Consider the following 12405-nt stretch of genomic DNA (forward strand, 5'->3'; position numbering starts at 1 on the left):
CAGAACGCGGCGGAGCAGCCACCGAAAAGCAAAAGCCAACGGCCAGGGCTCGCCCACGACTGTCCTCCCAGGGCTCTCACCCACGACTGTCATCCCAGTGATGAGAAAAAAAAGATGTGTCAGAAGTGGGATTCGAACCCACGCCTCCATTCGGAGACCAGAATCCCCGGGGCGGGGAAGCAGAGCTTGAGTCTGGCGCCTTAGACCACTCGGCCATCCTGACACCCGGGAGGCGCTGGCGCCTGAACCGTCTCATTCGTCGCTGCTGCAGGACGCGCCCCGCCGCGGGGCCCCGACTGCCCGTCCGCTCCGACACCGGCCCGTGAGCCTTTACCAACCAACTGACCTTTCCTCTTTTTTTTTTCCATTGAATCCAAAAGCTTTTCCCGGGACCAGGCACCGTTTCTGGCCTCTGTCGACCCCTCCCTGCACCCCGCCCCGGCACCCGAGCTCGGGGATGCGCGGGGACCCCACTCTGGACTCTGCCAAGGGAAAAACCCTTTCACCCGGGACAAGAACGAGCTTGGCCAAGCAACCGGATTGTCCGCTGCCCGGCAGGGAAGGAGTGAGCGGGTGTAGACCCGGGGGGCGGGGAGGAGGTTTACACCGCAGGGACCAGGTGAGTCGGGCTCCGAAGACCGCGATGTGCCCGGGAGCTGCCGCCGCCGCCAGAAAGGCGGGACTGAGAAACCCCCGCGGCGCGCTTGGCCCGCGCCCCCGGACTCCTAGGACGGACCCGCGGGTTGGTCCTCGCTGTCCCCGCTGGACCCAGGAGGCTGCAGTCGGTGGCCGGGATCTCAGAGGTAAAGCCCCGCGCTGCCGTTTGAAGGCGCCTGAATGCATCGACTCCAAAGTAACGGCAGGTGAGTGCAACCCCACGGAACCTCCGCAGCCAGGAGTAAGGGCTGTGTCGCAAACATGCAAGGCCACCAAAGCCCATCAGCGTTGGCGAAACAGGACTAGCACCGGTGGGGAGGCAAGGGGGTGGTGGGAAATCCTAACAGGCACAAAGCCGGCCTGGATTTTTAAGTATAGGCGTAAATAACTTAATTCCCAGTCAAGTAATAGGACATGAACTGCATTTGTGGAAGAAGATAAGTGAGAACGAGTTCTTAAAATTAATACTGGGATGCCAGACTATTTTTTAAGTTTCAAAATGACATTGTATAAGTGTCCTTTAACAGCGAGAATGGAAAAAAAACCAAGGGTGAAGTCGAAGGGTGTGTCGTGGAAAGAGTCCCAGCACGGTATCGGCTCAGGCTTCAGGGAAGAAACTGAAAGGCAAGGAGACAAAGACAAAACCCGAGATTATGTTCCATCACTGAAAACCTTAAATTTTCATATTTTAAAATGTATTTTTAATTTTTAATTTTGTATTTTTTAATCATTCTAGTATTTTTTAATTTCACTGTCACTGTCATCCCGTTGCTCATCGATTTGTTCGAGTGGGCACCAGTAACATCTCTCATTGAAAGACTTATTGCTACTGTGTTTGGCTTATCCAATTTTTTAATTTACATTTTTTAAATCTTCGTATTTTTTTAAAATACAACTCCTGGGCCAGAAAGAGTATCTTTGACCCACTCCAGCTTCACTTCAACTTGATGCTTTGGGGACAGCTCCGACTCTCAGGAGGTGGGTGGCAATTCTGCCAATTGATGAATTAGTGCTACCCCAGGGCTACCGACACATCATCATAAAGGGACATATATTATATATATATACATATACATATGTGTATATATATATATATATATATATGCCTCTTGGAGAGCCCGGCAAGCCACCGAGAGTATCCTGCACGCCTGGCAAGCCTCCCGTGGCATATTCGATATGCCAAATACACAGAGTCTCATTCCCTGACTCTGAAAGAGCCTCCTATCATTGGGAAAGATGAGTAAAGAGAGGCTGCTAAAAATCTCAGGGCTGAGACGAATGGAGACGCTACTGGCATCCGCTCGAGATGACAGTGACAGTGATCCAGGGATCCAGCACCTGGGGCCAGAGCAAAGTACAGCGGGCAGGGCACTTGCCTCTCATCCCTGGCATTCCGGGTGGTCCCCAGCACCGCCAGCACTGACTCCTGCATGCAGAGCCCAGTCCCTTGAGCAGCCTCGGGTGCAGCCCAAATAACAAAAAAGGTTTCAGGCTGTGTGTCCCCTTTCTCAGGACGCTTCGGAGAAATGATTCCCCCCAAACAGAACGAAACTAAGGTGTACCTTAATTTATTAAACTAATCAATTTAGAATGTGTAGAATTACGGGGAGCTGCAGGCCTATGGGCAAAGGAAGGGACTTCTCCCCAAGAGGTGACAAATGGGTCTCCCTAAAATCTGCCCCTTTGGCAAGAGGATAATTTTGAACAGAGACCAGCAGAGGCCCTGAAAGCTCACAAACAAGTCTTATCGCTCCCTGGGACAGAAGGGATAGGAGAGCATTTGCCTTGCACTCGGCTGACCCAGGTTCAGTTCCCTGAGCACCACCAGAGGTGATCCCTGAGCACTTCCAGCTGTGGCCCCAAAACGAAAATTATTACAACTCAATTACCTAAAAGAATAAAAATCTGGAGTATGGCCTTGAACTATGGTTTTATAAGAAATAACTTATAAACTAAAAGTGTATAAGAAATAATTTTGAAGGGTGTCTGATGGGGAGAAGGGGCTTTTGCAGGCAGCTGGCAGCAAAACACAGAAGCAGAAATTCTCACATACACATGCAAAGCGAGGGCGAGAGGAGCTCAAGGACACGAGACACTGGGAGCACGTTCTGCGGTTACAAAGTGAGACTCTGACCCTCTCAAGGGCATCCTGCATGCAAGCTGGGGAAATGCGTGTTCCCCAGACCTACAACCCCTGCCAGGTCCTGCTCCTCTGCCGTCAGTCCGCTTGATATGTGCGCAGGGGTCTTTTCTCATCAAGATGAGATCACCCTAGAAGACAGAAAAAAAAAAAAAAAGAAAGAAACAAAGAAAAAGAAAAAAGATGAGATCACCCTCTTCTCCTCTCCTTAACGGCCCCCTTTCCCACTCCCTAATTCAGAATGAATTAGAACTGGAACTAGTTCCCATCCATGTAGATTCCCCATATGGATGCAATAAAATGTGGGGTTTTTTTCCCCCTACTAGTCTGTCATATTTTAACTTGATTGCTTAATCATCCTGAGAAGAACCCAGGGTGAAAAGAGAAATTTCCTCTCCACCACAGTTTAAAATGAAGCAAGAAAGAAAGAAACAAAGAAACAAAGAAAGAAAGAAAGAAAGAAAGAAAGAAAGAAAGAAAGAAAGAAAGAAAGAAAGAAAGAAAGAAAGAAAGACTGCAGAAAGATTTTTTCCAAGGAAAAAAATGGAACTGACATCTTGTCTTATGTCTGACCATAAAATAGTGTCCAGAGGCTGGAGTGATAGCACAGGGGGTAGGGCGTTTGCCCTGCAGGTGGCCGACCTGGGTTCGATTCCCAGCATCCCATATGGTCCTCTGAGCACCACCAGGAGTAATTTCTGAGTGCAGAGTCACGAATAACCCCTGTGCATCACCAGGTGTGACCCAAAAAGCAAAAAAATAAAATAAAAATAATAAAATAGTGTCCAAAAGCTGGTGCTGATTTAAGAAGAAATGTTTTAGAAAACAAGTAAAGACACAGGCAGCAATTTTTAATTCCAGGAAAACAAAAAGGTTATCAAAGAAAGGAAAAGTTAATTACGATAGAACAAGCTAAGCTGCAGAATATATAATGAAGTCAGAATGATAAAAACTTTGAATACTGATTTAACTAAAAATGAAACAGATGCATTTAAATTAATATATTCAAGAATTTAACAATGTGTTGCATTAATGAATTAGTTAAGCCACAAAAGGAAATGCATAAAGAACATGCTTAAACAGAAAGAGGTTTTTTTCGGTGTTTTTTTTTCTTTTTTTTTTTTTTTTTTTTTTTTGCTTTTTGGGTCGCACCCAGCGATGCTCAGGGGTCACTCCTGACTCTGCACTCAGGAATTACCCCTGGCCGTGCTCAGGGGGCCATATGGGTTGCTGGGAATCGAACCCGGGTTGGCCACATGCAAGGCATACGCCCTCCCCACTGTGCTATCACTCCAGCCCCAGAAAGGGGTTTTTTGTTTGGGGGCCACCCCTGGCAGTGCTCAGGAGACCATACGGCTGACCTGAGTTTGATCCCAACACCATGCAGATCAGATGGGACAAAAGCACAGTTCAATGATTGCTGAGCGGAGCTGATGGTACACAGACATCATACCGTGTATGTTTTTGTGGTATACCTGATCAGTGCTGACACTCCAAAGCATCTCCCCGGTGACCAAGGTGGGTGAAACGAAGATGAACCCCTTCTCCTCTCTTGCGGTTATTACGTCTCTTCTCCCCACTTTCCTAAGCCATCTACAAGTCCAAGTCCATGGCAGTCCTTAGTGGAACCACTCTGCTACTCTCTCTTACTGGTCACAGTGCACCTCTCCACCATGCAGTTATCCTGTGCACATGGGGAGGAAGGTGCAGCCCACCTTGGAGAAAGTTACTTCCTGTCTCCACCCAGCCCTCATGGGCCTGAAAGTTCCCCAAAGGCAGGAACTTTGTCGAAAGTGTTTCCCTTCTCTTCACACAGAGTATCTACAATCAGCAAAACATCACCAAATCCTAATTTTTTGAAAGCTTTCTGCTAAGACTGAAGGAAATAGAAAACCCAGGAAATAGAAAACAGTTGAGTGTCTGGGGAACAAATGATCAACTCAAAATGACACTGAGTGCTCTCTCTCTCTCTCTTTGGCAGCACAGAAACTAAAGCTCCAAGGACACTGGAAGCGAGAAGGGCCTGGAGTTGGAGCTCGGCTGCAGATCACTCGCCTTGCATCACTCAGGGCTCTCAGTTCAATGCCCAGCACCACAAACACAAACAGAACTTTGGGGGATGGGGATGGAACTCCCACAGCACGGCACTGGCTTTGCGGGTGCAGTGCCTCTGCGCTCCCTCCCCACCACCGCTAAGGGAAAAATTAATGAAATAGCTAAAGAGAATTACTTTTTTTGTGACAGTATTAGTTGAGTATACCTGGTCCTTCTGTCCAGTCCTCAATTGCGAGTATAATCTAGGACTCTCTCTGCTGGTCCCTAAAAGTAATAACCCGGCCAACCCGGGTAGGGCGTTTGCTTTGCACTCGGCCAACCCGGGTTCGATCCCCGGCATCCCATATGGTCCCCCAAGCACCGCCAGGAGTAATTCCTGAGTGCAAAGCCAGGAGTAACCCCTGAGCATCGCTGGGTGTGACCCAAAAAGCAAAAAATAAATAAATAAATAAAAAATAAATAAAATAAAAGTAATAACCTATGCCAGGGGATGTTGATATGAGAATTAAGGCCAGCAATGCACATATCTTTATCTTTCTTGTGTCTGGCAGACCCCGAGTCAGTCTGGGTTAGATGAGAAGTCATGTGGTAGGTAAAGTCCAGGTCCTGGAGACAGTCCACCTGAACTCACTGGTTCTGTTAGCTTTGACAATGCATTTCATTGCTTCCCTGACTATCAGAGGGGGAATCAGAATAATAGCAGCTACTTCACTGGATCTAGAAGGATTTTGTTCCATAACTTGCACCTATTTAGAAGCCCAGTATATAATACCTGTTGGATAAACAACTCATCTCTGCTCCGTCAACCTGAATGAGTAAGAGCACAAATTACTCAAAAGTTTCCTGCTTTTCTTCTGCACCGCAAAAGATACAGTGACCAGAATCCAAAGACTATCCACAGAATGGGAAAGGATATTTACACAATACACATCAGATAAGGGGTTGATATCAATGGTATATAAAGCACTGGTTGAACTCTACAAGAAGAAAACATCCAACCCCATCAAAAAATGGGGCGAAGAAATGAACAGAAACTTTACCAAGGAAGAAATACGAATGGCCAAAAGGCACATGAAAAAGTGCTCTACATCACTAATCATCAGAGAGATGCAGATCAAAACAACCACAAGATACCACCTCACACCACAGAGACTAGCACACATCCAAAAAAACAAAAGCAACCGCTGTTGGAGAGGATGTGGGGAGAAAGGGACCCTTCTACACTGCTGGTGGGAATGCCGACTGGTTCAGCCCTTCTGGAAAACAATATGGTCGATTCTCAAAAAATTAGAGGTTGAGCTCCCATTTGACCCAGCAATACCACTGCTAGGAATATATCCCAGAGAGGCAAAAAAGTATAATCGAAACAACATCTGCACATGTATGTTCATTGCAGCACTGTTTACAATAGCCAGAATCTGGAAAAAACCCGAATGCCCTAGAACGGATGACTGGTTGAGGAAACTTTGGTACATCTATACAATGGAATACTATGCAGCTGTTAGAAAAAAGGAGGTCATGAATTTTTTATTTAAGTGGATGGGCATGAAAAGTTTCATGCTGAGTGAAATGAGTCAGAAAGAGAGAGACAGACATAGAAAGATTGCACTCATCTAGGGTATATAGAATAACAGAGTGGGAGACTAACACCCAAGAATTGTAGAAATAAGTACTAGGAGGTTGACTCCATGGCTTGGAGGCTGGCCTCACATTCTGGGGAAAGGGCAACTCAGAGAAGGGATCACCAACTATAATGTAGTCGAAGGCCATGTGGGGGAAGGGAGTTGTGGGCTGAATGAGGGCTAGAGACTGAGCACAGCGGCCACTCAACACCTTTATTGCGGGGCCGTAGCAGCTAAATAGAGAGAGAGAACAGAAGGGAATGCCCTGCCACAGAGGCAGGGTGGGGTGGGGGGAGATGGGATTGGGGAGGGTGGGAGGGATGCGGGGTTTACTGGTGGTGGAGAATGGGCACTGGTGAAGGGATGGGTTCCCGAACTTTGTATGAGGGAAGCATAAGCACAAAAGTGTATAAATCTGTAAATGTGCCCTCATGGTGATTCACTAATTAAAAATAAATAAATTAATTTAAAAAATTATAATTGAGAGGCTGGAAAGATAATAGATTAGATAGGGAGTTTGCCTTGCATGCACTGGGTTTAATCAATTCCCAGCATCCCAGAAGGTTCTGGAATACCTCCAAGAGTGACTCCTTAGTAATACCCATGAATTGCCCCTAAACATTGCTGTGTGTGCCCCCAAAACAAAAACAAATAAGCAAATGAAAATTAGAATAGAAATGCCTAAAAGAATTTTGAAGTTATCTCATTTTTCACAAAACTTTTGGTTTCCAGGTTAGAACATTTATGTTGTAACTATTACTGTGCTGTCCTTTCCTTTTATCCTTGGTGTTGTTGTAGAGGAAGTAAATAAAAAAATGGTTCATTTTCCAACTTGAAAAAAAAAAAGTTTCCTGCTTTTAGGCGGGGGTGGGGGGGGCGGGTGTTGGGAGGTAGACTGGGGTCTTTGGTGGTGGAATATGGGCACGGGTGAAGGGACGGGTGTTTGAGTATTGTATAACCGAGACATAAGTCTGAGAACTTTGTAACTTTCCACATAGTGATTCAATAAAATAAATTAAAAAAAAAAAGAATTATAGGATATGGCAGGGTTACTCAATCTTCTCCACAGTATAGTAATAAATTAAGATATTGTATGTGTCCACAAAGGGGAAGGGGAGTTTATGTGGTGGAGGGTAGGGATGAAGGGCTTAATAAGCAATAGGTAGAAACAACCCTTACTACACTAAGCAGAGGAATTCCACTTTAGTTTGGCATTTTCCATAAAATATCTCTGTAGTAGACAAAATAATGAGTTAATAAATGTTCCTTCAAAAATAAAAAAAAAGTTTCCTGCTTTTGGCCCTCCTACTCATTCATTTTCCCTCCCTATTTATTCCAACTTATTCCTCACCTAGAGGCACAGCATCCCACTCTGAGAGGGTTCTTTTGGGGGTGTGAGGGGTGGGGAGGGGAGATGAGGCCAGACCAATCGGTGCTTTGGGCCTACTCGTGCCTCTGTGTTTCCAGGTCAGTCTTAGAGCTGCTCAGGGAACCATGCACGGTGCCCAGGACTGAACGAACCAGAGTCAGCTGCATGCAAGGCAAGTGCCTACCCCCTGTCCTGTCTCTCCAGCTCCAGCCATTTAGAGTTTGAGTTTGCCGCTTGGGTTCTGTGAAGGGTCACCAAGAGATGGTCAGAAAACCAAGTCAAACCTGATCAAAGGGAGAATTTCTATACCTTCCCCCAAAGGCAAGCAAGCCCCTCTCTAAGAAATGTCTTGTTTCTCTTCTTTCTCTCTGCGTCTAGTTCACCTTGTTGACATGTCTCTCTTCCTCGCCCATTCCAGCTTCATTCCCAGGAACAGTGGAGGAGAATGGCGCTGACTCTTCTGCTTCTTACTCAGCCTCTGCTCACCGTCTTTTTCCATTTCTCTTCCCCCACAGCGCTATTGCGGTCGCCTCCTAAGCAGCCCTTGGGATGCTGTTGCCATTCAGGGCCCAGACATGGGCTGTCCAGGTTGCTGCTGACCCCAGGACCCTCCCTACTCTTGAGTGGCCCGACTCAGAACTGGAGCTCCACCACCCATTTCTCACCATTCTTCTTTCTCCAGGGCTTTATCTAGGGCCCTCTCCCTCCCACACAACCTGCTCGGGGATATTTCTATTTATTTATTAAATAGAAAGATTTTAAATATTTCTATTTCTATTTATTTATCAGTAACGCCATCCTCATTTTTCCTCACACATTCACTCTTAACCTAATTGCAGATCAGATTTTTTTTTCTTTTTGGGTCACACCCGGTGATGCACAGGGGTTACTCCTGGCTTTGCACTCAGGAATTACCCCTGGCGGTGCTCAGGGGACCATATGGGATGCTGGGAATCGAACCCAGGTCGGCCATGTGCAACGCAAATGCCCTATCCGCTGTGCTATGGCTCCAGCCCCCAGATACTTCCTTTGGGGAATTGTTTGGTTTTGGTTTGGGGCCACACGGGGCAGTGTTCAGGGATTACCCCTGGTGGGGCTCGGGATCATATGCATATGGGGTGCCAGGCATCGGGTTGGACATGTATTAGGCAAGCACCCCATCCTTGCTCTGGCATTAGTCATTTAGTTCTTCCTGCTATTATAGGCAGACAGAAGAGATTAGAGGTGGTTGAAATGGGTCCTAACCACTGGACAGAAAAGAGATCTGGTTGTTTTGCTTGCTTTGTTTAGAGAGCACACCCAGGAATGCTCCGGTTTACTCCTGCTGCAATCAGGGGTCACTCCTGCTCTGGGTCTGGGAACCACATGTGTTGCTGGTGCTGGAAGTCACCCAAGCCATTAGTGTTCAAGGCAAGCACCTTAACCCCTGTACTGTCCCTCCAGTCCCTAGAGTCCCCTCTCAGAGTTGCTGTTTCTCTTCTCCCAACTTCACATGAGCCAGGGAAAGAAATTCAACAAGAAAGTAAAATACAGAACGATGCTGGCTGGCAGCAGATAAACTATGGACATTGTGGTCTGCAGAAATTGTTTGAAACTTCTAATTTTGAGATTCTCATAGATGTGTAGACTTGTAACAAATGCTAGAAACCTCGTATGACACCAAGCCTCTTTCAGGGGTGGCACTGTGCGTAAGCAGAGCCCAACATCATAAGCAGGAAACTGGCATCCCTGCACCATGCTTATTCCATTTCACTCATTGTTGTAAGTACTTGTGCATTTCTGTGGCTATTTTACTCTACTGAATTACATATTTTGTTAGATGTCCCCAACACCACATCGGACATCGGGTTACAGAGTGTTCTACCTCAAGGACCACTGCCACCATTCTATGGTCACAGACCTGCCTCCCTTTGCCTCTCCCTAAACTGCGACAACCTCTATTATCTTCTATATATTTATGACTGTCATTTAAACAACGTTATTAAGGGCATCTTACAGACTGTAACCTTTGAGATTGGCTTTTCCCCCCACCCTCAACATAATTCCCTTGACATACATCCAAATTGGGGTGCGTTTCAATAGTTCATTCCTTCTTATTGCTGAGAAGCAGGTCATGATATAGATATGCCCACTTATTTAACCATTACCACCAAAAGGCTTCTGGGCTATTACAATGAACACCTTATGCAGGTTTTTGTGTGAATGCATGTTTTCTCAGAGATAAATGTCCTGTGATATTCCTACTTGAGACTGAAAATGACAGCAGTTATTTGACCATCTTATTAGAGAGACTTCCCCAATCACACACACAAAATGAAATAATGTCTCTATCACTCTGAAGCCTTCATATCCTGGTTCAGTTTTCTGCATAGCATTTTTCACACTATAGTGCTTGGTTTTCTTTTTGTCCCTCTTTGCCTCTAAAAAGTCCTCTATGAGCTGAGAAACTTGTTTTGTTTCCTTTTTTGGGGGGGCCAGACCCAGCAGTGCTCAGGGAAAACTCCTGGCTCAGTGCTCAAGGCTCATTCCTGGAGGTGCTAGGGGGACCAAATGTGTATGCTAGTGTTTGAGATCAAAAGCATGCATTCCAGCCTGTTGAGCTATTTCTCCATCCCGAGTTTCTTTTTCTAGTTTTTCCATGAAAACTTTAGTAGTCCTTGGAAAAGGCAACTGGAGACCCAGGAAATAGAAACAACTTAGGTTTTATCAGTGTGCTGGAACAAAGAGCCAAGGGAGGGACCAAGAGAGTCAAATGACTCCAGAACATTAAGATAAAGATGATCAAGTGTTCTGTGAATCCTTAGGGTATTCTTAGGGCCAATAAAAGGAGGTGGGGACTCATTTTTTTAAATATTTTATTAAGAAAACATGTACTTTAGGGGCTGAAGTAATAGTACAAAGGGAAAGGCCCTGGCTTTGCACACAGCCAACCCAGTTCAATCCCCAGCACCCTATCCGGTCCTCTCCAGGCCTGCCAAGGGTGATTCCGAGTGCAAAGCCAGAAGTAAACCCTGAGTACAGCCATAACAAAACAAACACATGTACTTTGGGGGCTGGGGATGTAACAGTGATGGATGAGAGAGAGAGAGAGAGAGACAGAGACAGAGACAGAGAGAGAGACAGAGAAGGAAAAGTATTTTATCAGGTGGGTTTAGTTTCTGCTGCGTACACAGAACATCCGAATAAATGGCTTAAACAAGACAGTGGCTTCGGTCTTCCTCGCCTGTGCGATGTTGAGATATAGACATGCTGCAGTGACAAAAACAAAGAAAAAAAAAAACAAAAAACAAAAAACAGGGTACTTGTGCTTTTCCCAATACCATGTCAGTGCTGGCTTCCACCTTCCAGACTGCCTCATGGTCCAGATGGCTGCTCAAGCTCGTATCATCATGGATGCAACAGTCTAGGCTTGAAGAAGTGAAATCAAGAAGGTTAAACAGGCACAACTCCCAGTTGAGCTGACCTCAGAAGCTTTCTCATAATTCTCATCTAGATTTCCTTGGCCACCACAAGCTCAGGACTGTGTTGATGTGTGAAGGAAGTTGGGAGTTGATTGTATTCCGGGATAGCCATAACCAACTGCACAAGTTTTCATTCTGTAGCATTAGCATTGTCTTTATGAATTTACCACAGGACTGAATGCCAAGGGGCCTGGGAAGAATCTTTTAGCTAGTCATGTTATGGCCTATTATAAAATATTAAGGAGTAAAGTTTGCTACGTTTGGACAGGCCTCACGCATGAAGGTACCGGCAGAGGAACCCAGGTGTATATAATCCCATCAACGGCCAACATCCAGAGACTTAAAAGCAAGCTCCCAGAAGTAAGGGTATACCGAATATCTTATAACCTACTTCTCCCTCTGGGAGAAACTAGCAAGCTACTGAGAGTTTCCTGCCCACATGGGACAGCCTCGCAAGCTTCCTATGGTGTATTCATATGCCAAAAACAGTAACAAGCTGGATCTCATTCCCCTGACCCTGAGAGGGCCTCCAATGTGGCATCGTTGGGAAGGCCGAGTAAAGAGAGGCTCCTAAAATCTCGGGGATAGGACGAATGGAGAGGTTACTGAGACTGCTAGAGAAATTAGATGATCAACGGGATTTCGTGATTCATGAAAGTTTGCTATAAATTAGCCAATAGTCCTTTCCATATTTTGGCAAGATTGATAAGCACCTACTAAAATAAGTAACTGGGGTGAGAGAGATAATACACTGGTAGGGGACTTGCCTTGCACGCAGGGGACCCTGGTGTGATCCCTGGCACCCTAGGGCCCTTTGAGCTCTGCCAAGAGTGATTCCTGAGCACAGGGACAGAAGTAAACTCTGAGCATCACCGGGAGTACCCCCAAATCAAAAAATCAGCTGTACTCAAATCCCAAAGTGGATATTAGGGAACCAATTTCATTTTACAGGGATGATTTCTACCATTTTTAGCTGATTTATTTATTTTTTTTATTTTTTATTTTTTTTGCCAAACTCAGAGAAGCTCAGGGGTTTCTCCTGGTTCTGCACTCAGGGATCCCAGCTGGTGGTGCTCAGACCATATGGGATGCTGGAGATCG

At 45.9% G+C, this 12405-nt stretch overlaps 1 protein-coding gene and 1 non-coding gene across 4 annotated transcripts; one reads left to right on the forward strand and one right to left on the reverse strand.

Annotated features, from left to right (window-relative positions):
* Positions 1–117: 117 nt before the first annotated feature.
* Positions 118–223, reverse strand: TRNAL-CAA (transfer RNA leucine (anticodon CAA)). The gene is made up of 2 exons: positions 186–223; positions 118–163 (listed from the first exon to the last, which is right to left on the reverse strand). It is a non-coding gene; the product is annotated as a tRNA-Leu (tRNA).
* On the forward strand, positions 178–8538 carry LOC129402109 (uncharacterized). 3 transcript variants are annotated; one of them, XM_055127126.1, is made up of 2 exons: positions 178–863; positions 8359–8538. In XM_055127126.1, the coding sequence occupies exons 1-2, from the start codon at positions 458–460 to the stop codon at positions 8535–8537; spliced, it is 585 nt and encodes a 194-aa protein (XP_054983101.1). In that variant the 5' UTR covers positions 178–457; the 3' UTR covers position 8538. The 3 variants fall into 3 exon arrangements, 2 of the variants coding, with proteins under 2 accessions (XP_054983101.1, XP_054983100.1); XM_055127125.1 differs by lacking the exon at positions 8359–8538 and adding an exon at positions 4779–6734 and having other exon boundaries at positions 191–863; XR_008628547.1 differs by lacking the exons at positions 178–863; positions 8359–8538 and adding exons at positions 1550–1635; positions 4779–6734.
* Positions 8539–12405: the final 3867 nt, after the last annotated feature.

Source organism: Sorex araneus, chromosome 2, assembly GCF_027595985.1.
Source record: "Sorex araneus isolate mSorAra2 chromosome 2, mSorAra2.pri, whole genome shotgun sequence".
NCBI classification, from domain to species: Eukaryota; Metazoa; Chordata; class Mammalia; order Eulipotyphla; family Soricidae; genus Sorex; species Sorex araneus.